The 25,804-nt window shown below is 42.9% G+C and overlaps 2 protein-coding genes and 1 long non-coding RNA gene across 4 annotated transcripts in view; 2 read left to right on the forward strand and 1 right to left on the reverse strand.

Annotated features, from left to right (window-relative positions):
- Positions 1-9,846, reverse strand: part of ppp3cb (protein phosphatase 3, catalytic subunit, beta isozyme) — a 32,007-nt gene extending 22,161 nt beyond the window's left edge. For both annotated transcript variants that reach the window (XM_076103908.1, XM_076103907.1), the window contains exon 1: positions 9,498-9,846. In XM_076103908.1, the coding sequence (XP_075960023.1) occupies positions 9,498-9,522 (25 nt within the window). In that variant the 5' untranslated portion in view covers positions 9,523-9,846. The remainder of the gene's footprint in view (positions 1-9,497) is intronic.
- A 613-nt stretch (positions 9,847-10,459) lies between these two features.
- Positions 10,460-13,191, forward strand: LOC142963196 (uncharacterized). Its single transcript, XR_012957406.1, has 2 exons — positions 10,460-10,703; positions 12,613-13,191. It is a non-coding gene; the product is annotated as an uncharacterized LOC142963196 (long non-coding RNA).
- Positions 13,192-15,546: 2,355 nt separating this feature from the next.
- On the forward strand, positions 15,547-24,947 carry ube2d2 (ubiquitin-conjugating enzyme E2D 2 (UBC4/5 homolog, yeast)). Its single transcript, XM_076103913.1, has 7 exons — positions 15,547-15,799; positions 17,511-17,574; positions 20,793-20,824; positions 21,025-21,102; positions 21,288-21,393; positions 21,805-21,898; positions 23,638-24,947. Exons 1-7 carry the CDS (start codon positions 15,776-15,778, stop codon positions 23,681-23,683), a joined length of 444 nt encoding a protein of 147 aa, XP_075960028.1. The 5' UTR covers positions 15,547-15,775; the 3' UTR covers positions 23,684-24,947.
- The last annotated feature ends 857 nt before the right edge of the window (positions 24,948-25,804 follow it).

Genomic DNA, 25,804 nt, shown 5'->3' on the forward strand with positions numbered 1-25,804 from the left:
TCTCTCTACACACACACTTTCACTCTCTGTCACTTTGTCTCTGTTTTGCACTCTCTCCTCTTGCCCCTTCTCTCTTTTTTTAAATTTTTCACTCCTCTTACTGCCACTTCCCTCTTTTCCTGTCACTTTAACAGGCCCCAGCCTCTCGCTTCCCCACTGATGTCCATCATTACATTTTAATGTGATACTCACATTTTATTCCATCTTTACAGTAAAAGCAGCACCACAACCACATGAAACCACACTGCACGGTTTTATGTAATCACCACTGAAACATCAGCACCATTTGGGCAGTATTGCGAAATGAGCCGGACAAGTCAGTTGCAATCAACCTAAATCAACACTTTATGAGTAATTAAGAGGATTTTACTCATAATTTTAAACATGACTGGTGACGAAAATCGCTTCTGACAAACCATACAGTCATAGTTACTTTGGTTTTGAGTTATTTTAGGACGTAAGTACCATCTAGCCATTTAGATATCTACTTGAGCAGGCAGACACGCCAGAACATCCCAGGACACCTTAACCAAAACGCATCTCAGGGTATCCTTAAGTATCTAATGGCACCTTATGGCTGCATAGGTTGGCCCCGACCGCACCCCGAGACATTTTTACGCACCTTAAGAACACTGAACACAACATATAAAAGGCACCCTGAGACATCCCAGGACACCACAAGCTGCCAAGCTGAAGGGTCTGCTTCCCATCGATTGAGAACAGCGGATCTACATGTTAAAACCAGTTTCGCCCCTCAAGTTAGGACTGACTGATGAAAAGGTTTGTGCATGCCAAGCTGTCAGAGAACATAAGACAGAAAAAGAATTACTCATGACTTCAAATGTATTTATGAAAAGAAACGGGGCTTAGTCAGGGGCTAATTCCCCTCTTCCATTGCGCTGCAATGTAATGTGCTGCGTGTACAACACCGTACAGTACTGTACTGTGCTACAAGCTGTAGTGTTGCAGGTACAAGTCACAAAAAGATGCATGCATAGAAAAAAAAAAAAAAGGCACAGTATTTGTTTGAAGCTTGCACACATGCATGAACTCAATGTGTGTGTGTACTGTATATGTCTGGTTATTTTGGCTCCTGGTGTGTGTGTGTGTGTGTGTGTGTGTGTGTGTGTGTGTGTGTGTGTGTGTGTGTGTGTGTGTGTGTGAGAGAGAGAGGGAGAAAGAGAGGAGGGAGAGCGGAGAAGCGAGAGGGAAGGAGTGTGAAACTCATAAATTGTGTGAGCAGTGTGAAAGTAGGGCAGGTATGAGAGAGTGTGGAGCAGCAGAGACACAGAGCTTGGGGAGGGGACTATACTTGGGAAAACTATACTTGGCAATTAGGGAATGGGAGAGAGAAGAGGCAAACCAAGAAGGTCTTCTGCACCTGACAACTGATTATTTGATGAGCGCACAATTCAAGAGGATCACTACTGGATTTTAGACCAGTTAAGAGGTTCAAGCACACATGGAAAGGTCGAAGACTGGCGGTGTACATTGTGAATGTTGTTACGGCTTCTTCTTCTTCCTCAAAGCAACTTTGTTGGCAAAAAGAATTTGTAGGCCTGGAGCACAACATCGACGCAGAAGAAATGCAGTTACATTTAATACAACGCTCACATTTATGATCTACAGTATATGCATTCAGTCGTAGTTCAACTGAGCAGCACATGTCATCCAGTTTGTGGGCCAGCTGATATGGCCTGGTCCACCTTTTTGTATACCTTGTTCCTGTAACGCTCTGGACCGGATTAGATCTAGTTCTTTTACAAAAGATGACGTTGGGATGCTAACATTCTGATGTTTAGCCGGAGAAATGTTTGCCATCTTAGTTTAGTGTATTAGCAATGCTAGCATTTGCAAATTAGCATTAAACACAAAGTACTGATGGGAGCGTCATTAGTTTAGCTAGTGTTTGGATATAAATCTAATTTTGATCTGATGGTTAACTCAATCGCAAACACACATACAGTTCAGTCAAATCAAGATATGTCTGAAGAGTTTTCATTGTCAACATTATTATCATAAAGGACGTCTAGTAAACTTTCAGTGACTAAATTGAACATGCCGCGACATGCTTTGCTCACGTAAACAAAGCATCCTGGCTTCATCACCTTAAAAAGAAGTTCAGTTTTCGTTCCAAACAAAGGATCATTATGTGTAATTTCAAGCTGACAACAAGAACAGACTCCGGACACATTGAGTTCTTGGATTTGAGCAGAACAAACCCGCACAACTCAAATTCAAAATGTTGAGTAGTTTCAAGTGGTCTGTTTTGTAGACAGCCTACTTTTAGTCATTGAGTGAGACCAGAGCTCTATCATAAGTCTGGGCGGTTTCTGAACGCACGAGCGATGACCCAGGCTATGCAGCGAGAAAACAAGCAGCTGGGATTGACTGTTTTCTCTGCTGTTGAGAAAGCCACCTCATACACATAGACTAGAAAACAACTGAATCATTTTACACCAAGTGCTTCATGGTGAACAGCTATTCTCTGATATTATCATGCTGCACAGAGATGTTTTTTTTACTTTTTTAGCTCATTCTGATGATTTTAGAAATTATTTTATTCTTACACAAAATCTCATGTGAGCCTAATGTTAGCAAACTAAAAGTCAAACCAAGTCACCACTAATGGGACAACTAATCCTGCTAGCTTGATGCACACACTCAAGCAAGCACTAAAACACAAGCAGTGTTGGACCAAATCCTGCAAATAACCTTTCTAGTTTGAAACATATAATTTGAGTGTCCTCCTGTGTACGGTTGTAGTTTAAAATTCTGACAAGCAGCTCACAAGCTAAATTATTCACATTCAGACCCACCCGTAGAGAGGACAAGAGGGGAAATGTCAAGGTAGCTACTATGCTAACACAAAACACCATGAAAACATATATCAGCTGATGGAGAGTAGTAGGGGGTTTGTTATCTCGAAAACAAACCCCCAATGTTCCGAAAGCCCATTGCTCCGAAAATGCAACTAACAGAAGTACATGGCTAATCATTATGCAAAATAACACAGTTGCGATTATTGTTTTTCCTAACCTAACAAAGGCATGCCTTGCCCTACGCTGCCGTGGCCTAACCCCAACCAATGAAGGTAACAAGTAATATGAGGCAAACTCATACCTTCACCAGTAGGGGAAAAATAAATTGGGAAAGCCAATGTGCTTCGGTGTGTTGCGGGGAGAGTGTGTGTTTTTCAAGCAATGGGTCTTTGGAACAACTTGAGCAGTGCCCGTTTGGGGAGTTGCCGTTTGGAACAGGACCATTTGTTTGGCTCCCGGTATTGCTGCTTGTAGCATTGTCGATGTCGGTGTGTGCGTGACTCGCACTCAACTGTGTTATCACTTGCGGCCCCCAGCCGGTAGGGGCCGCAAGTGATAACACAGCTAAGGGCATCGCCGAACCCCAGCCGCTACACGCCAGAGACACAGCGGGGGATAACAGTTTGCTCACTTTTATTGTTTTGGACAGTTCATTTGGCTAACAGCTAACGGCTAACCGACCTAGCAGTACACACAATGCTGGGCACCTCTCTGAAACTCAGCCACTGCTAAGCAAGCAGACAGCTTGGTGAGTTTAATTTTAGTTTTGGCAAGATTGTATGAAATGTCTTGTATGACGACTACGAGCTGATTGCCTGCATTCATCTGTGCTTGTTTTGTAGTTTGAATGAAGAGTGTTTTACTACATCTTACAGCCCATTGATGTATAGACAGGGGGGTTAGCCAATTGTAGGTTCTAATCATTCAATCAGGCAATGCAGCAGTGGTCGTTGCAAAACACACCTGGCAGAGATCTGGAGTCTGCACCTTTCTAGTTAGATAGTTAGATAATTAGATAGCCGTTTGTTTTTGGGACAAATGGGCTTTCAGTCCAATAGGACATTTTAGTGTTTTAATGAGCAATACATTAATTTATCATGTAAATACATATAACTTGTGTTGTCAGTGACATAAGTCAGTAAATAAATTGTTGTACTTGATCACATTTAAGGTTCAACCATAGACCTTTGCATGGGGCTTTATGTACGGTTAGCTCAGTTAAAAAATGCCACACTTCTTGAGTAAAGTGATGGTGGGTAGTATTTCTCTCAAATGCTGCTCTCACACTTTTCGATTTGTTCCAACCTTGTGAAGGAACATTACGCTCTGACAGTACAGTCCAAGCTGTGCCTTGTCTGAGTTCAGATGATGAACACAGTGAAGACAACACTCTGAACTGCAGACAAGAAGAGTGAAAACAGAACTACCCTTTGCACAACAAGCAGCCACTCACACGATGCATGGCTGTGTGTAAGACGAGCAAAGAGGTGGAAGCATTTTTAGCCTCTTCCTAATGTACTGTTTTTGTCTTCTGGCCCACTCTACAAAGCTGAACTCCCCGGTGTGGAATTTATTACGCACCAAAGGTGCCAGCTCAGCCAAAAATCTCCACATCACAGCGCAGTGAGGGGGAGCCTGAGAGAAAATCTATGACATAGCTTTCAACCAAATCTGCTAAATTTGTTTGGGCTGGCCTAATAGCCCAACTGGAGCAGAATCTGATCAGAATCATCTTGTTATTGTGTGCATCCTCCCTAATGGCTAAAGTTAATTATGGGATATTCCATCAGTTTTCATAACACAGGGACACCATTCACAATGAGAGGGGCTGGTGCAGGATGGAGGAAGTGACTGCAAGCGAGAGCAGACAGATTGCAGAAATGACTGTAGGAGTCACCCATGATCCATCTGTCCTCATTTGTGTCTGTCCTCCAAATGCTGCCAAATAGGACCAAATAGGTATAGAAAAACAAACAAACGTCTTCTCCTCAATCAACTGGTTGTCAGATAACTGAAATGGAAATCATCTTTGGTGCTGAGCAATTAATGGTCAATGTTCAATGGTACATACAGAGTAATGACAGAAGCATGTACAGTATAAACAGCCTATGTGCTATATACAAGCTATGAATCAGTTCATTACAGTGCAATACTGCGTCTGAGCAGACTATCTGTCTGGTGTTCATGCAGTGGCATCGACCAGAACTAATGAACATGCCTGTATGTGTTTGTATGTTAGATGTGTTGCCCTCTACAGGACCTAATCTAAAGTGATCACACACACACACACACACTCACACATCTCCCCAGATCAGTTCATCCCGCTGCCTGTCTCTGCATGAATAAATGAAGGAGGGAGAAACTGAGGGATGAAAGAAAGAGTGCGGCAAATAAGAAAACGAGAGAAGAGGGCAAGGAAAAATTGGGGTGTGTGAGACAGCAAATATGAGACCGTTGCATGTTGTGTGTGTATGTGTTTATCTACCATCTTTGACCCAGATCAGCTAACACAGATCCACGGGTCTTTGAAGGTGGTGTTGGTGGTAGGGGGGGACAACTAAAGATGCGTTTGAAGTTGTTCAATTAATGCACACTACACACATGACCATCTGTGTACACACACACCCACACACGCACACAGAAACAACGGCCCACCCCCTAACAGCCTGTCCTCATTAGACAATCCCTTTCTCTCTCTCTCTCTCTCTCTCTCTCTCTCTCTCTCTATAAATAGGCCTTGCCCTGCTACCCTCCCCACAGGACTCACAGAGACCTGTCAAGGTGGGACCCTTGGCTCACAAGGATAACACCAAAATCCAACACACATACACACAGACACACGCACACACACACAGGACTCTGAGCGAACTATGAGGGAAAGGGACAGCATGTTACACTAAAAGGAAATATGCCCAGTGTGCCCCGAGTGTTGCCAGAGGTAATGTGTGTGTGAGTGTGAGTGTTTGTGAATGCATGAGTGCACACATGCATGTGTGCATATTGGATATGGCTGCACTCGGCTTCAGTGAACACTCTTCAGACATCCATTGATATGTTTAAGAGGTCACAATTCGTAAACGGTAAATATTCTCATTTGCACTTTGAATTGTTTTCTCTTACTGGGGACTACTTTCTCGATGTGAGGCAAGGGAGCTCAGCCATCGGTTTCAAACAAGATTCTACTAATGGGATTCTACTAATGCTTGCTATTTCAGGATATGATTGCTAGTGAGGGCACATTTAAAAACTCTTTCTTAGCTGTGTTATCAGGTAGTTTAGCATATTTAGCATACGTTTTAATTGTCTTACCTTAATGGTTCTCAACATGGCGACTGCTGAGCTGGCGACTCGCAGCTCACGGTGCTAACAGCACTAACGTCGCAAACAACGGCAAAAGTGCAGACAGAGCTAAAAGTGTGTACCTGAGGGGGAACAGGTGGATAGAGACTTTGCATCACACCGCCATATGACAGTGGTGCAGAGCGGCAGCCTTAAGCTAACCACGCTCACGTGCCCTTAAAGCATGCGCACTTCGATTACAACAGGATGGTGACTGGTAAATGGAATTGCACTTGTACAATGTCTTCCAACATGGGCTGGAGGAGCCAGGGATCGATCTGCCGATCCTCTGATTGATGGACGACTGTCTACCTCTGAAGACAAATCAGCAAAGATAGTCCACTTGTGTGGATTGGGTCTACCTTGTCTTTAATAGAAAAAGATGAACACCATCTAAATTTAGGCTAACTAAAATGTTCATTTTCATACATTCGATAATGGTAAACCCGTGCAGTTATGCCTTGTTTAAATGCGTGTTGCTATAAACTCCAGTCTCAATGGTAATTCAAGTATCATTACAGTCATTATCCACTGAGTTTGCAGTTTTATTAGCTGCACCTGTGAAATCAGATGCATTAAATTCTCTCTTTATTTCGCTCACAATGTTCAGTCAGAAAGGTGTTGATTCAACTCTATTGTCATTTTTTAGATTGTATATGTCTCTCTCACACTGTACAGTTTGACTTGTCAAAGCAGGAAAAGTACAGCTAACCTAGCTAACCTGTTCCATTTAGGTGAAGCAGCCATGTCAGAGAGCCAGCCTGCACATTACCAGGGCCCTCCACACTGCAGCGGCTAAATGGCACACAGCCATGATAAATGGTATCAGTCTCACCTGTGTTTGACACCTCAAATTATCCACCATGAGTCGGGGCAATTGGATTGCAATGTATTGAAGTATATTTTGTCTTTTGAAGCACGTGTTTCAACAGATTTTTCCACCTTCTGATGCGCTGCTGTATCCAATGTGTCACAGTGGGTTTCAGTTGGTTAATCATTTCATCTATGATCCAGAAAACATTAAAACAGATGTCCATCATTAGTTACCCAAACCCACAGGGATAGCTCAAAATTGCTTCATCTCGGGTTTTTACATTTACAATGACAAAGCTGTGACCACGCAATGCGTGGTGCTGTTATTTGATAGAGCTCCTCATGGCTTGACTGGTCGCAATTTATTGTATTCTACAAAATCTCCTTAAAAAAAACCTTGTTCTGCTCAAGCCTACCTTATTATGAACAGTAAAGGCAATGTTTGGCAGACTACTTTAAAGTTATTGAACTAAACTTTATGCAAGAGTCACATTCTCACATTTTGCCTCCGTTGCTGCTTGTTTTTCACACACACAGACGGGTTCGCATGGTAAGTGAAACAAGTCGGGTGTGAGAAGTCCATTGGTTAAGTCAGAGGATGCTGTCCTGCCACGCAGCAGTGTGACACACTGCTACCCTTGCCTGTCTCTCTTTCTCTCTCTCTCTCTCTCTCTCTCTCTCTCTCTCTCCCCATCTCTTCCTCCATTCCCTCTGCTCCTCTCTTCCTCGCTCCAGCTACTTCACCTCCTCCGTGGCCTTGTCACATTCTCTCCTTCCCTCTCTCCCTCACTTCGCCCCCACACTCTCTGCCTCTCCGTCTATTCCTCTCGGTATGCATTGTCCTATTGGCTCCGTTGCCTTGCACTCCCCCCCCGCTGAATACCACTAAAATCCATAACGTGGGGAACTACCGGGGCACAGTCCATCCGCCAAGAGTGACGTCTCTTTGATTGATGCCACCCCATCTCTCTCCAGCTCCATACACACTAAATCATTCTCACCTGACTGATGAATGGCTGTGTTGTTTTGCTGCACATTTGCTATGGAAGGTGCATTTATTTGTGTGTGTGTGTGTGTGTGTGTGTGTGTGATGGATGATGCATGAGCATATAAGCCGTTTGTTCCAGTGTTGAGGCAGCTGAGCTCCAGTTGCCCAGCTGCATTACAATACGCATGCAAACAGAAATGAAGATGTAAAAATACACATGTAAAGGGGGTTTGTGGGTAAAGTCCGATAACTGATGAATGGATTGGGGGTCAGTGTTAATGTGGTTGCACTCTGTTTTGTTTTTTTAAGAATCCAGATTTGGCAGCACCGCCACCCTGTACAACTGCATCCATATAGCCTAGTTCCACACACACTAATGGCATATGCACATGCAGTCCTGAAGTCCTACGTGCAAAAACTGCACGAGCCCCCATGTCCCCAGCCCATCCTCCTCTCTCAAGCGCGACGCACGCACGGAATACCGGGGCATGCCCGAGCGACGCATCTAACTGTCAGCTTCGCTTCTTCCGGTAGAGAGACCTTACGAGTTTATTAAGGGGAGCCAGCCAGCCAGGCATCATCGCATGTGACAGTCTGCGTGCGTGGAAGCCATGCCAGTCTCGTTGTGACCCGATAAGCACGACAATCTGTGCAAGCTCCGTGGATCATAACTCGAGCGGAGCCCCTCCTCGCCTCCCCTATATATAACGGTATATATATATATATAATATATATATAATATATATATATATAGCCGCCCACGCGTAAAACGCAGAAACAGACACTTTCATAAACACATTAAATATTCCATAATCCACTGATGCAATAACACCATTAGGGCGGTATGCATAATCATCGTCTGGCAAAAGGGCTCGGATGCGCTGCATCCCCAAAAACTAAATTCTGTCTCTCGTTTGACACGGAGATGAGAGGTGGGGGGCAGGGAGACCTTTACGGAGACAGACGTGGAGGAGCGATGCGCAGGGGTGAAGCACAATTACCCGCTGACATTCAGGCCTTAATGAGTAAACGTCGACTCGAAACCACTGGTAAATCCGTCATGTGCGCTCGTGTTTTTTTGTTTTTTTAAACGGCACATCAGCGAACAACAGGCAGATTCCATCTAATAGGCCTACAGTCACAACCACACTCACTGGGTCCGGAGGTGCGCACTCGGCCTGGCAAAGTTGTCAGCATACCTGCCATTTCAACAATTCAATTACCTGACTCAAATTGGGTGAACAATAAAACAAGCCCCCCCCCCCCTAAACCCAAAAGGTGCTCCGTACATCCAACACTGGAGCGCCACTACGACGTGCAGCTAGAGATACAGTAAATGAACACAAAGACAAAAAGCTATACAAAATAAAAAGCATTGAGTCCCCGAGTGACAAGTCCCCCATAGCATCTTGCCCTCCATCTCTCTCTCCCCCCTTACATCGTTGCTTACATGCAACACCGTCCCGTGACACCGTCCCCATCCACAGCAGCACCACAACACCAAAGATCGTAGGTTATGCGTAACGTTTATTTACCTTTATGTCTGCCTTTCGCTGTCATCGTCACACTGCTTGATGTTTCATTGGAACAAGATGCTCATCTCCCTCTCTCCCTCCCTGCTCTTTCCTCCCTCTATCGCTCTCTTGGCTGTGTCTCTGTAGGGTATTATTCAGTAACACGAAACCACCGCTAGGAGTGGAGCGCGTAAACGGAGCTCATGCAGGAGCACGGAGGGTGTCGCACATAATGGCTATGGCTATACATAGAGGAAGAGACCGCCCCTCCCCTTGTTAGAAAATGGGGTAATGCCTCCGTGAGGGGGTGAATTCTAATGGAATAACTAGGGAAGACCCTGATCATGGCGTATCGTACTGGATACCCCCCCCCCCCCCTACCCCCCTACCCGTCCATCACCCCCTTCCTTCCCCTAAAAGCTTCAGATTGGCACATGGTGACTCAACAGCCAAATTGGCTTCTTTTATTATGGTGCCATAATAATAATAAATATGGATGGACTCAAAGCAAAACAGAAACGTGCAAATAAGACGTCAACGTCAGAGATGCAAACTTAAAAACTAAAACTAAAAAAAGATGAGTAAGAATTATTGCGTTGCAGTCGGACATCCTGGAGTCCTGGGACGGGAACGGGAACGGTGACGATGTGGGGTTGGGGTGGGGGCGGGGAGGGGGGTCTCTGTCTCTCTCTCTCTCGCACTCTTCTGTCAAGGGCCGGATCTGTGGTGTCGGGTCCTCCAACGGGCTTCGAGAATATGCGCGCTGGCTGGCTGCTTCTCTCGCTGCAGCAGTGGCATCACTCGGTGGAGTCTCCGCGCTCTCTCGAAAGAGGGAAGCCTGCTGCCGCGCTTGCGGGGACTTTGGGGGAGGATAGGCGGACACCTCGCTGCCGTTGTGGCATGCTTAGATCCCCGAATTTTGTTATTTGAGACGTGTGTGTGTGTGGGGGGGGGGGGGGGGGGGGGGGGGGGGGGGGGGGTGTAGCTGGTGGTGGAATAGGAGGGTGGGGGCGGACTTTGGAGGGTAGAGGGCGAAGAGACGCCTTGAAGAGAGAACAGGAGCGCATGCAGGCTCTGCCTCTCCAGGACGCCTCTCGGCGGTGCCGTACGGTTGGCAACACCCCGGAATGGCGAAGGAAGGAACTCCCACGCAGATTCACGCACACGCAGGAACGCACACCCACACCCAAGAAGGCACACTCAGACTTATACTGCCATCCTGTGGAGGTATTTATTACGGGGCTTCCCCCCTTTAACAGGTTTGTGCGTACGTGGGCCTGTAACCGTAGCTAGGCTGCTTGACAGAAGATCACGTGCCTTTAAGATAGTGTTGTTGTTTTTTACAAGATTAAAGTTTAATAAAATAAATAAAGGTGATGAAGGAGCCGATCAAATGTCTTCTCCGTCTATTGGACATCTGAGTGATAGAATACAGATAGATACAAAATATATGTTGTAAAGATATATTTGAATAATAACACAAATTGATTGTGTTTCTAAAAAGATACATTGTTAACAGTTTCCACCAAGCCTGCTGTGAGCGAAAATGTGCAGCCATGGCCAGAAGGTGGCCCCAAACAACCGGCCATGTTGCTGAGCATCTGAGGGCGTCTGTACAGTGGTCAGTTAGCGGGCTACACCTCTGAGTCCCTTTGTCAGGCTCAGCTTTACAGTCAGATTGGATAAACCGGCATTATTCTGGAGGAGCAAATTATAGCTTCCACATCTGCATAGCTGTGTGGTCCTCTGCCTTTGTCCGTTTTAGAGTAGCCTATATCCAGTCAGTATGTCCGTTTCTGAGCATCAGCTGCACCTATATGGACTCAGCTGCCTTTTGAGCCCTGTAAGATTTGATCATTTTTACAAAGGAGTATCACAAAGAACATTGTGGACCAATGAATTGCAAGATCCCTATTTTGGGTCCAGCCATTGCATCTCTACGGTCAGTAATAAAAGCTTAAAAATGCCCCACTCCTCAAAAAGACACCCCACACAGATCTGACTGGTGGACACTGAGATGAATGGGATGAAAACAAAACAAAAATTTTATACTGCACCAATTTTCACAGGAACCGTTCCATTTGTTTTACTGTAAAAACAAAGACTTAGGCCTTCAGAATAATATGAAAGATGAGAAATGTACACATAAAAAAATCTATACATAGGAGGCTTTAATGCTAACATGCTATTTTAAGCATTGAGCTCAGAGTAAAGCACTTTATATTGAATTAGGTCTTAGTTCATCATCGTCAAAATCAAACAATGCGATAGTATCGGCCTGTTTTCACAGCAGATATTCATTGTGACATGGCCCAGCAGGAAAAACAGGTGTGACTCATAGGCTCCATTGTGTTTATGTGCCTGTCACTGTGACTTACTGATCCACTTGTACATGGAACAGAGCCATCGGTAGTGACATTGGTTACACCTGTGCATTCCCTGCTAATGACTAAGGAACAAAAAAGCTGTCGTTGCATTAAATTGAATTATAAACTCAGAATTCAAGTGCTGCCGGCTACAGTTTCAAATACATTTATGAACTCTAAATGAATTACATAGTAATGATGATCAAAGTTGTTTTTTCCCTTGACAATTTGGGTCAACTTTAGGGCAAAAACAGAAAGAGCTATGGAAAGAGCAACGTCTCAATGCAAACTATAACTATTTACGATTTTCACATATACCCTCTAAACAGGCCAGTCTAGGTGTATCATGTATGTATTTATGAACATGAACCTAAGGTGTTTTAATTCAACTTGGATCTTAATGAAAAAAGTGGCAAACCAAACATTGCTGTTTGGAGATAAATTGATGGCAACACTGCATGGGATTTGAAAGAAATGAACATAACTTTGACCTGCTTTGGTGCAAATTAAAGCGATGACAGGTGGACAGGAGATGCAACAGCAAGACAACCCGCCAAAAAGGGAATGGTTCTGCAGGTGGTGGCCACAGACTATTTCTCTCTCCTTTCCTGGGTGGTTTTTCTCTAGTTTAGCATTTTTGCTAGTGCCCCTGTCTCTACTGGTAGCACGAGAATGTGACTGCAGTTTATTCAGGTTGAACGGGTAGTCCAGCTCCTCCAGGACGGCCCATGTATACGAGCCGTCGTAAGAAGGTTTGCTGTGTCTCCCAGCACAGTGTCAAGAGCGTGGACGAGATACCAGGAGACGGCCATTACACAAGGAGAGCTGGACAGGGCCGTGGAAGGGCAACAACCCAGCAGAAGGACCGGTATCTGCTCCTTTGTGCGAGGAGGAACAGGAGGCGCACTGCCAGAGCACAACAACATCGGACCACATGTGTGAAATAGACACCATGAGGGTGGCATGGGGGCCCAACGTCCTCTAGGATCCTGTGCTCACAGCCCAGCACCGTGCAGCTCCATTGCCATTTGCCAGAGAACATCAAAATTGGCAGGTTCGCCATTGGCGCCCCCGTTTTCTTCACCGATGAGAGCAGGTTCACAATTAGCACATGTGACGGACGTGAAAGAGTCACGAGACCCCGTGGAAAAACATTCTGCTGCTTGCAACATCATCCAAGATGACCGGTTTGGGGGTGGGTCAGTGATGGTTTGGGAATGTATATCCTTGGAGGATCTATACAGTATATATATATAAATATATATATGTAGATCTTGTCTACTATTACTGTGGTAATGCTAATATTGTGTTCCAACCCAGAGTGCAAAAATAAAATGGATGTGACGAAATATGTAATATCTGATGTTTTTTTAGTTGGCAAACAGTGCTACGACTTTCTGCCTTTTCACACAACTTTAGCTTGTTTTGCTTCATCCGACTGCTGTCCACAGATTTCATAAGAGCAGAAGAACAATTATGAATAGGATGAAAACATTCACATGTACAGTGTACAGTATGCCTATTGTAGTATGATAGGCCAACTGCATAACCAGGGACAAATTCCTCACCGCAAGACTAAAAAGAGCGCAGAATACGCCGTGAAATTAGTAAATTGATCCCTTTGTGAACAGTTTCTGCAGCAAACAGTGCTCCATAGAACTGATCAAACATTATAGATGGTGATTATCTAGATAAATACTTATACTCATAAGGGATGGTATACTTGTCTTTTTACTATATGTGGCTCAACCATTTGTTTGACAATATAGAGACATGATTGTATTTCCAATGTTAACGAGTTCTTAAATATATTCACAATGAAATGCATATATGTCCTGTTATAACCTGATATAATTTGGGCTGCAGTGTTAATATGAAGTTAGCAGTGTTTGCAGGGTTTATTAACTTATATCTCGAGTTTATTTGACAAGCGTCTAATAGTGTAATTGAAATTAATTCTCATGAATCTGAATCTGTATGAATATTGGTGTAATCTGTCTTTCTATGTATTCCACATGTAGAACATGTGTAATGTTTATGAGTTCGGGAAAAGGAACCTCGTATTGTGTATTTCTCTGTACACCACTGCGGGTAGGGCACCTGCCAGGGAGAACTGCAGGTGACCACGTGGGGCAGTTTGAAGCTATACCGTTGATTATTACAGTGATGGTAAAGCAAACAAGAGCAAACGTTGTGTTTTCACCCTCAGGGAGCTATACTGAGGTCGAGGTTACAGTTTCCAGTTACTATGCGCCGCCCAACTTTTGACGTAGGCTACACCTTTCACGTTACCTGAAACACTCGGAATATGCAAATGAAACGGCAGAGCTACGCGATCATAACACCCAGTAGCATACACTCTAAGAGTTAAGAAAATGTTTTTCAACATACTTAAAACTTACATGTTTGCTCTATAAATCTAACGCGTTACAGAAGCTCCATAGTTAAAAAAAGCTCAAAGTGTGCCTTGTGCCGAAGATCTCGCGATCACAAGTTTCGCTGTCCGTATCACTCCGCGCTGAGCAAACCCCGGGTGTAATTAATCTGTATGACACTTCCCCTAAAAGTGTATGAATACGGCCAACAAACTGGAAAACGTGTAACAATATACATGTCACTGTCTGTAGATATGTAAAGGTAAAGGCTGTACAACTGTGGTGGAGCACTGTCTCAGCATAGGTTCGCTGGAGTTTACCTCATGCAAAATGCGTGCTGGGTAGACATTTTGGCTCCGTCCGAACCATGTGAATACAGTCTGACCGCCGCATGCACGGAGCCACAATGATGCCAGTGGCAGCACTACTATCTCTAGGCTGCACTGCAACTGTGAGCCCTTTACGTGCTCGTGTCGGCGGAAGGCTTTCTAGCAGTAGCGCAGTGAGAGATGCGTTCCAACAGAGACTTCCGGCTTCGCCGGCTGGTTTACAACATAAAAGGGTGAAGTTTTATTTTTTTATTGTTTCAAGTGCAGTACAGTAATTTCGTATTTTCGTCATAGACACTAAATAATAACACACAATCTATTGGTCTCTGAAAAAGGAATACAAATATTATAAAATGTAGAGGTGAAACAATTAGTCAACTTTGTGGAGAAAATTATCCAGCAACTCTAAATTTAAATTATTCAAACATGTCAAACATGATCTGGTCCAGCTACTCGAATGTGAGGATTTGGTGCTTTCCTCTGTTTTATATGTTTGCTGTGGGTCTGGGTTTTGGACTCTTGGTTGGGCACACTCGGAGAAGACATCACTTCGAGTCCACAAAATGCAAAATATTCTGATGAGCATTTTTCACCATTTCTGACAAATTATAAACAAATTAATCGAGACAATAAAAGTCAAATTAATCAATATTAAAATAATGGATACTTGTAGCCCATTAATATGTTTTTTTCTTATTGGAGACAACACATAACCAGCTGGTAGCGTTTTGAAGTAGACTGTACATTCTGCTTTGGGTGCACATAACTACAGACAAAGTGGAGTTGTACAATGTGACTGGGCCTGCAGTTTTGTTTATTTTAAACAAAACAGTTCAAATCCTTGTATGAGAATAACTTACAGCCAAGCATGATAATGTCTTATATAATTAGGAACGTTTTATGTAACTTAATGTTTTATTCAGCTTGGACGCATGGGGCTTTTATTTTGAAGAGCTGATTCCGGAAGTCTTGTCGTCGTTGCTGCTGGTGATCACAGGCCGCAGTGATTTGGTAGCCGCTGCAGTAGGAGGAAGGACCGCGGTTCTACCCCTTCTATCTTTCAGTTTCGTCTCGAAATTTTTATCGGTGGTTGCTTCTGGTAACGATTGGTACATTGAGTGTACAGTAACGGAGCTCTGTGATAATTAAGTTGTAGTAGTACCAACGGACAGTGATATCAATCGCCATTTTAATCGCACGTTTTTCCTGACAGAAGCGCTAGCACAACAATGGCTCTGAAAAGAATTCACAAGGTAAGGAAGTGAACGACGAGGCCCAGGATTTCGCAGTTTCGTCGGGGATTTAATTACGAGCTTGCCCACCCGATACTTGTCTGTAGAGTTTAATAAATTGAGATTAACACTACAATATTGAGTAAATAACTCTGACTTTGTTTCAACAACTAGCTAACGGTCTGTAAATAGCGAGTGACGACAGTGAGAGCAGCAACGCGCCGCCTGTCTCTTCACTGGTGCTGCTACCAATGGGCCAACTGAACCGTTATACTCTTTAAGCTACAAGTAGCCTTATGATGGCTGTTCTTGGTTATAATCACATAGGTTCACCACCGACTCACTGTCTGTGTTAGTTGTGCCGGTTCTAGCTAACATGATATTAGCTGTGAGTTAACGCTAGCTGTCTCTAGCTAACATGATCTCCCGGTGGTTGGCTAACTCATATAAGCTTCTGATCGAGCTAGCTTAATAACGTTACAGTACCGCTAGCTGTTAACGCTACATCTGTACAGTAAATGAACGGTGGTTTATATGCGTACGCGTTCATGCTATCCGGTATTCGTTTCCCCATACGGCAGTCACGGTAGCTATTATTAATTATTAGTTATTTGAGCTAGCTGAACCCGCTCCTTGATTTGACAGATAAGTTATCAGCTAACAGCTAGCGGTGTGACGCTAGCGATAGGACTCTCGCGCTTATTTTATTAACCGATTTGCCATTTCTTTGTAGTTAGCTTGTAATTTGATGGTTTAATGTTCGGATGTAAGTAGAATTGTAACAGACAAGAGATAAAGATCGATGTAACCTAACGTTGCGCTTCCGTATATCTAATCCCTGTTTTTTTCTTTGACGTTATATTGTCTTCGTAACGCACAACCTGTAATTAGACATCTCAAGTAGTCATGAATAATAGTCGTGTTTGTGTTATTATTTGACATTGTAATTGTATTCGACACGGAGCGATATACAGGAGACCGCTCGTGATGTTAGCAGTGTGTCGTTGTGTAAAAACAGGCCCCACGCGTTGTTCGCCTGTGATGCCATGTTGCTGACAGCAGGCGAGCAGCACATCGTGATTATGCCGTTTGTTAGATTAAAACAGCTGAATGCCGTGTTTTGCCGGCTTGTTGTTAATTCCCCCGGTAACGCTAGGCCGTGTCGTAATGAGGCTAACCAGCTAGCATTACGTTTCTACCACTTTACATCCTGTTCTGTTGTCCAACCCCAGCGCCTCGCTAGCTAACATTGGCACCGTAACGTCATACTACACACGACGAGCTTACACTCTTGTTTATCAGAGTGTCTGGAGACATATCGTCGTGATATCCGTCTGGCTGTCACGTGTTCTACCTGCTCTACCTGGAGAAATGCTATTATGCAATAGCGGTCACTCCAACAATCAAGGCCCACGGTGCTACTGTCGTGTGTTTGTGTCAGTGGGAATTGTTTTGTGAGTTGTTACTATGGCAGTGAGGCTTTGTAGCAATTGCGGTTGTACTGGCCTTTCAGATCTGTTTACAAACAGGGATTTAGTTAACCAAATTGAGGGCTCACACTGGGCCCCTGATTATTATTTATATCACAATATTGAAGATCCTTTTATTTCTGGGAATTTTTGTATTTGTGACATTTTTGTGTCGTCATTCCCAGTTCTGTAATGTAGGTCATTGTTTGTGGAAATACTGTCCAGGACCCGATCAAGTGACTTGTCATTTTGTTTTGTCTCAGGAGTTGAACGACTTGGCACGGGACCCACCAGCCCAGTGTTCTGCAGGACCAGTAGGAGATGACAGTAAGTTCATCATCTAAACCAACAGTAACCTGGAAGCTGTGTGTGAGTGGTGCTCAGTCAACAAATTACTGGTGTGTCCATCTCAACCCACAGAAATAAATATTTATTGGTCAAAAAATGACACCAAAAGGAATGCCGTATAGCTTATTCTAATTTATTACAGAGTATGTGGATTATGTCTTTCACCTGTGAGATAACTATGAATTGTCTCCAGATCTGTTGTGATTTATGTGTTTAGTTTAGATCTGAAAAAATGTTCGCAATATTCCGATTGCCACAGACGGCAACTGGAATACTTCAAAGGTTTTCAAGCCCAAGTCTTGTAACTTGGAAAGGAAACAAAAACATCAGTGGATGTGCTGGCTTGAGTCCAGAGCATTTAACTAAATTAAGGAAGTATCTCTGTTCTTTTGAGCAAGCGCAACCAGGAAATACCTGGACTGCCTGTTGTGAAAATACTGGTTCGTATAAAAGCATGATGTTCCCAACTCTATTGCTACAGGCCTGTTTCACTTTTGCTTTCAGGACAAGTATAAGGGGAATTCTTCTCTAGCAATCATTTTATTGTTTTGTAGTGTAGGAGTAAATGCCGACTGTGATTTTTACTTTGTTATTCATCTACAATATATATTTGTTGTCCTATAAAGATTGACCCAAAAAGAACACTTAAGTATTCATGAACTACGTTTTTTTTTTTTTTTTAAATACATTTCATACATACTGTAGATATTTCCTTTGAAACCTTTAAAATATATATATATGTGTATATAGTAATAAATTCAGAAAAATTTGACAATGATGGGAAGCAAGTTTTTCTGACTAGTCTCAACTGCTCCTGTCAACAGCTGTCATATAATACAGAAATTAATACAACCACCTTTGTGAATCTTCTGATTTGTTAAAGCCCAAAATCCGGTGGACTCTGGCACATTGTAATGCCACTATTCAACCATATTTATTGATCCTGATTATGCATATTTTAATGAGTTCGCTGACTCCAAGGTTAACAGGTTGGGAAATATTGTAAAGGACAATTAGGCTTCTTGTGCGTTTTAGCCCACCCAGTCTATAAATAGCTATTCATATTTAAAACCACATCTATTCCTGACTGATCAGAACTTTTGTAATCAAGAATCATTAGACCTTATTTTCTATTGACACCCTTGCTGTAAGGTTTATCAAGACATGCCACAATAATGGTTACTTCATTGTTTCACAAGAAACATAAATCCCCTCTTATTCAACAAAAATAAGTTATTTTAAAGGGGGGGGGGGGGGGGGGGCATGTCTTCAATCCCATTTATTTGGTTTAAATTGTATAATTTATCAAATACAGCTATGCCAAACTTGATCATACATATTTCTGCAGGTAATTCCACAACATCATATTTTATCTTTGCACCCCTCGTCCAGGATCCCCTCGTAAAAGAGATTCAAAATATCAAATGGCATTATCCTGGGTTATTTACATGTTAAATAATAAATAAAAAATTATATGATTTGGGACATATGACATCAGTTTGAAAAATTGGTCAATGGCAGAAAATATCCAACAGCATTAAGGCCATTAACAGTGCGAGTCTGAGGCACAGCCTCCATTTTCCTCATATGGGCCTGTTATTTTGACGTTTGTGTTTTCAATGCATCTTAGCGGCGCTGCTGTAAACACTCCAATGTAAATAAAGAACTCTATCAATAAACCAACAAACGTGTTTATCAAGGTAACACCTGTGTTTTCCGAAGTAGCCCGTTTGTGCACTCGATGCAACTGTTAATGTGCAAAGTAATAGACGACGGCTCTCTGCTCGGCAGGACACAACTTGTCAGCTGAGTGCACTCACACACACATTCATACAGAGCACGTGAGGCAGGACTGATACACACATTGCCATGTTTCTCTATCATCACACTCGCGTTGTTTTGAAGCGGAGGCTAGTGGTCATAAAATGTGCACACAGAGCGAACCGCTATTTGTTAAACAAAAAAACAATTTTATTAGAATCAAATAACGAATATAATAAAGCAGCCGGTTGGACTTTTACATTTCACTGTAAGTAATCCGAACATGAACCCTTGTGGTGACTTTGTCCACTCGCCTCACTGAGAGCCACGACTCTTCTGTCTGAAGAGAGAAACATGAATAACATAGTGGCTGCGAAGGTAAAACAGGACCACTTGCATAATGTAGGCACAAGGATTACATGTTGGAATCCAAACTATGCCGTTACATGCAGTCTAGTTGTGATTAACATTGGCTCAATCAGTTACTTATCATTTTAGATATTTTTTATTTTGATGACATCAAGGTCTTGTATTGTGTTGGACATGATGGAATCGCTTCTTCTTCTGTGGTGACACAGCTGGAATTGTTACGTTTTGAAGTTTGGTTTATACATGAAGAACTAGTCATGTGAGTCACACAGTGTGGCAATCATTTCTCCCATTTAAGGGTTCATCTTATTCTGCTTCACCAACACAGTGGCAAGAGTTTTTTCCCTCATAAAAAAACCGGAATATGGACCTCTTGATTATTGTGCGTCTATCTGTCAACAATTTACACACATTAATAGATTTCATGTAAAAATGATTTATGTATTTGCTTGTGTAGAATTGATTGGTTGAACTAACTGTCACCAGCCGTAGAAAGAACACTTCACAAAGTATATAATGCTACAGCACAATATGTGTTGATAGCAGTTAACATGTCACTTCCTGCCATCCGACATCAAACAAACCGCTCTGCTATAAACTACAGGAAAGTGCTTGTTGTAACATGATTACTGTGGTTTACTTTTCTGTGACATTTTCCCTCAGTCCTCAACAGGATGCTTGAATTGGACAGCTTTAAATGCTACCAAATCACATTCTGATGGTTTGTATTGGTGTTCCCAGTTTATGATGTCCACGCTTCTTAAAACTCTTACTTCATGTCAGGATTACAATTTCCTCTTAGGCAGCAATTGGGGTATTAAACATAGAAGGGGCTATTTGTGAATGTAAATGTGAGTCTACTGCCATTATATGACCCTTTACCATTTGCAGTTTAAAAATACCTCTTCCAAGAGTCCTGAGTTGCACTTTATGTAAGAGCCTGTTACTCAACTGTAAGAAAACAAACGACGCTCACTTAATGTGGCATTATTTATGCAAACACTCAGCCATGCATTGTGTTCTTGCTGTTTCCTAAACAATTCCTCTGTTTTTTGTTTTTGTTTCAGTGTTTCACTGGCAAGCCACAATAATGGGACCTGTAAGTATTCCCTTCTTGCATAATCCTCATTTAGTCACAGCCTTAATAATACTGCTTTGGTTTTTGCTGTGAATTACCATTCACACAGATGAGGAGAGAATGTTTTCGTTATTTCTATTACTTTGAGTTATTAACTTCTTTGTCCTCCCTGCACGGCCAGTCAGTAATGAGATGAATGGGCTTCTCTCTCCCTGCATTAGAATGACAGTCCTTACCAGAGCGGGGTTTTCTTCTTGACCATACACTTCCCCACAGACTACCCCTTCAAACCGCCAAAGGTGAGCGAGACACGCGTACAAAGCAGCAGCAGCAGCATACATAAAGTAACAGTGGGGCACGTCGAGTGCCTGCCTGCTAAAACATGCCACGGTTTTACATCATTAAGTTTCCTGTTGTTGCTCCTCTCACCTGCCCCCCCCCCCCCCCCCTCCCCTACATTTCTTCTCTCTCCGTCTGTTTTCAGGTTGCATTTACCACAAGAATCTACCACCCAAATATCAACAGCAACGGCAGCATTTGTCTTGACATTCTGCGATCACAGTGGTCTCCGGCTCTTACCATCTCCAAAGGTAGACTGTTTTCTCTTTTTCTTACCAGCCTTTGCTCATATTGTTCCAGATAAATGACAAATGCTACTGTTTTTATAAACGGCGTGTTAAGAATAGAGGAAGCGGGGAAACGCGTAGGTTTCCTTTTTAAATGAAACGGCTTCCCACAAACACGTAGGGGTCCTTGTATGAAACTGGAGTGCCCTCTCCATAAATGTCAGCTTTAGAGCTTTTCATGCAGTGCTCACTACTGGACCTGCTGTAAATGTTAGAGTTTTTATTTTTATGTTTAAATCTTAGTTACATGTATTATAAACGGTTCTCTAACTCTGCCTGACTTACATCCATGGGTCATCTGAAGGAAGTTAGCATCAATTCTTAGAATTCCCGTTTTTATTTGTGAGTCCTGATTGGTTAACTGGTCCATTCCAGTCCTCCTGTCCATCTGCTCTCTGCTGTGTGACCCGAACCCGGACGACCCCTTAGTACCCGAGATCGCCCGCATCTACAAGACGGACAGGGAAAAGTAAGTTGTTTGTGCGTCATTCAGATGTTTTTGGATTTGTTGTCAGTTCTCCGCCGGTCTGGGTGGAGATGCACTCAGACCTGTTCTGATCAAAGTCAGCGTCGCAGACTGGCTGCTGGTGCACAGAAGCTCCATCTTGCACATTATCAAACCATTGTTGGTTTGAAAGCCGACCGACACAAGGATAGCAGGTTTTACACATGCGTCTCTACGGGATTACATTACGGGAAGTGGCTTTAAAGATAAACAGAAGCTTGCTGTTCAAAAGTAATAAGTCTCTTAAGACGGGCAGACACTGAACGGATTTATTTCTGGCGGGTCAAAAAACTTTGGTCGGCCATCTTGCAGCAAAACGACGGTCCAATGTTCCGCAGTAAACTGTGTTGGGCCTGTTTTAATATTACTGGAGCAATATTTTTCATGTTGCATATATATGATAAAACTGAACTTCAGATTGCGTTGTCTACATCTTCCAGTCATCTTTGGCTTGATTTCTTCTTACTTTCCGTTCATAGTAGAATTACACAAAGTATTTTCTCTTTGAAGAAACTTTATTGAAATTGTCAATGGACAAAAGCGACTGGGGGTTCCGTGTTTACGGCAGTGTGAGCTCCGTACAGTGAGAGCAGAAACGTCTCAGGTTCTGGCCGGTCAGGAAGATGATTAAGACGTGCAGTGTGAGTTCACACAACGCATGTATGCAACTTTGAGACAAATGCTTGTGTCGCCATTAATCCATCTGGCTTTTGGGAGTAACACAACCGTACAGTTGCTGCAGCTCAGTTTTTACGTTATTGTGATATTTTTGCAACCGAAAAACTTGCTAACAAGTTGTGGCTGCGTGGAACGGGATTAACGCGCTCGCCTAAAATGGGAATATACAAAAATGTGATACATCCTCTAAAAAGCTCTTCTATTTGTCATGTGTCTGTGGTTCATGCATTTCTGATCCATAGATATTTTTTTGTTTTTTATAAACATTATTTCTGATATTTGCCTATGGTTATGAGGAAACATATTATTCATAGCCGACGCCCAGTTCCAGTACAGTCCAGTTCACCTGCAGAGTAGCTGCTCCACAATAAACTCCCACAGACTCACGTTTTAATGCTCATGTTCACCGACGATATGAAAACATCGCTTAGAAATACAAAGTGTGCATCCTGGTCCCAGTGCTGACCTCGGTTTCCACCAGTTATGTAGTCGTTTTAAGACTGATGGAGCCATAAAGAGGTCGTGATTTGACTGAGAAAATGCGACTCGGGAGCTTCTAGACTAGATTGATGTTGAGAGGGCAGCCCTGAATAATATAATGTGCTCAGAAAACATTTTTAAAAAACTCTGTTTTTTATAAGCATTTTTGGCTGTGTCCTCAGCTACATTATGATGCTGCGTATCGGCCTGTAGAGACACTTCTCAGCTCTTGGGACATGATAAACAGAAATAAGAAGACATCCCATCCATCATTTGCTCTTCTAAAAACAAATTGGTGCGAGACATTTCCAAACCGTTTGTGCCCCTGTAGAGCAGCAGCCAGCTGGCGTCTTTGCTGCTGCTGCAAGGATAGCGGCTAAAACGTATAATGTACACATGGAAATGAATGGAGGTGACGATGTCACAGGTTTCCGAACAGATTCTTTTTTTCTTTTTTTTTTGTAAAAAGATGTAACAGAATCCTCATGTTGCTAAACAACTAATATCCCTTCTCTCTACCTCTCTCTCTTTCTGCTTGTTCACAGGTACAACAGAATAGCTCGGGAATGGACACAAAAGTATGCAATGTAGTGTTGGGTTAGAATCATGGCCAACCACCTCTACGACATAAGGTTAGGGGAGCTTCAGACGTAAAGAGAAAACAAACAAAAAACCATTCAAAACAAATGAAAAGTTTAAAACAAGATCTTGTTGGTTTCTGTTGGAGTGCTTTCTTTGAGCCATGCCTCCCCTTCACCAGAGTACCTGTAAAACTCCCTCTGCCCCCCCCCCCCCCCTCTCTCTCCCTCTGTTTGACTCTGTCTCCCTTCCCCTCCCCTCTCAGCTCACTTGCCCTCCCTCCAGTGTACATATTGTCAGCTTGCAATGGTAACACCCATCTCTCCCTGCTCCTTTTCCACCTCCTCCCTCCCTTGTGACCTCTGGCCCCCTCTCCTGACTTCTGTATTCTGTTACATGTTGTCACCACACAGGTTGGGCTGCCGCTCCCCCTACTCCTTTTTTTTCTTTTCTTTCACTCACCTGCATCCCCCCTTCCCCAGACGTTAATCCTTAAAAGCATTCCTTTGAGCATCTGTAAAACTTGGAGGGGGCCCTTTTTTCCCTTTATTTCCCTAATTATTTAGGGGAGTGGGGGACAGTAGGATTTTTACACTCTACATCCTTTCTTGTTTTGTCGCCTTTTATAATTCCCATCTGTAGAGGTGACAATTCAAGAAAGCCGTTTGTTTTAGCATGAGTCAAAGGGCACTCTGTATTTCATATGATGAATACTTAAAATAATTCATTGCAGGCTATGGGAAATGGGGGGGGGGAGTGCACATAGCCTATTTTGGTGTTCTGTTGGATTCTATGAAAGGACTTGGATTTATCCCCACACCTCCTTCTCTTAACCCCCCCACCTTCCCGCCCCAACCCCAACTAAGTTGACCCCTTTGTACACACACACATAGACACACATGCACGCACAATTGTAGCCCCCATGTCACCCTCACCACTACCGCCAACTTTTCTTTACTCACAAAGTGGAGGTTCTGGACCAGGTATTTAAGCGATTTATTTTTCTTAGTTGAACCTGTGTTTTTTATCTCCCCCCCCCCCCCCCATAACTCTTTAGGTTGCTTTTTTTTCTCCTTTTCTTATTTGGTTTCTCTTTTTGTTTTTGCTATTGTTAAATTAGAGGCTAACATCTTAAATGGCTATGGGACTGGCTTGGGCTCTGGGTGCGAGGAGAACCCACTCTTCTTGCACAAAACCTCTGTATATTGAATTACCTGAGAGGCTCGTTGAGCTTTGTGTGTTGATTAAACTGTGTAATAAAAACCCATTATTCCTGTGTTGACTCATTCTCGGGCCCTTGCATGCAGAGGAAGGAAAGGAAAATGTCCCACAGGATAAATAATACCTGGTACACGGTATTACTATTGGTTACATTCTTTGTGGGTATTGGGGAGTGTCTGGTACATTAAAAAAAACAAACTTAAAACGTAAAGGGTTTTGAAATTGTTCAGAATCAATGATTAAAAGTGCATTGGTGTATGGATGATGCTTGTGCTCTAATTTAAGTGAAATTAAACTCAATATATGGTTTAAAAGAATGCATTTACATGATGACAATAACTTTAATATATTATAGCATACCTAGGCGATTACCCTCGGATATGATTTTTATCTTTTTTTCAAACGTTACAAAACTTTAAATGTTCAAGATGGTAGATTGTTGTGTGGCCCTCTGGTGGTGATTTTATGTAAAGTCATTGGAGTGCATTACATTTTAATCTGTGGCGACTCCGTATCAACAAAAGGTTTCTCAAGATGGAACGGAACCTGTTTCTGTAAAACAAGTAGACGGGTTTATCAAATCAAACGCAGAAAACACGGTTGTGGCTCATCTTCGCATGAACACGGTTAAAGAGCAAATACTTCTCGAAGGGGAAATGGGACTCGCCAAAGATCGCAGCCATCAAGATGATTCTCCTCCACTGAAAACCTTTGGCAACAACCGACGTGCAATACGGCATGAATGTTAAATAATGCATATCTATCAGGACAGCAAAGTCACAGTGGTTACATACAGCAGTACATTAAAGAATCAGTCATATATTGTAAAATGTGGCTGTGAAAAGCTTCGGAAAGCGGACTGAGAGGTATCTTGTCAAATTACTGTCAACAAGATCAATAATTCAATTACAT

This window comes from Anarhichas minor, unplaced genomic scaffold (genome assembly GCF_050575085.1).
Source record: "Anarhichas minor isolate MPS153535 unplaced genomic scaffold, ASM5057508v1 ptg000028l, whole genome shotgun sequence".
Classification (NCBI taxonomy): domain Eukaryota; kingdom Metazoa; phylum Chordata; class Actinopteri; order Perciformes; family Anarhichadidae; genus Anarhichas; species Anarhichas minor.

Excerpts from the sequence above, each read along its gene's own strand:
- ube2d2 (XM_076103913.1), top strand. The coding sequence starts at position 15,776 with ATGGCTCTGAAAAGAATTCACAAG. Across the intron at positions 15,800-17,510 it reads CTCTGAAAAGAATTCACAAG|GAGTTGAACGACTTGGCACG; the intron begins GTAAGGAAGTGA and ends GTTTTGTCTCAG. Across the intron at positions 21,103-21,287 it reads ACCCCTTCAAACCGCCAAAG|GTTGCATTTACCACAAGAAT; the intron begins GTGAGCGAGACA and ends GTCTGTTTTCAG.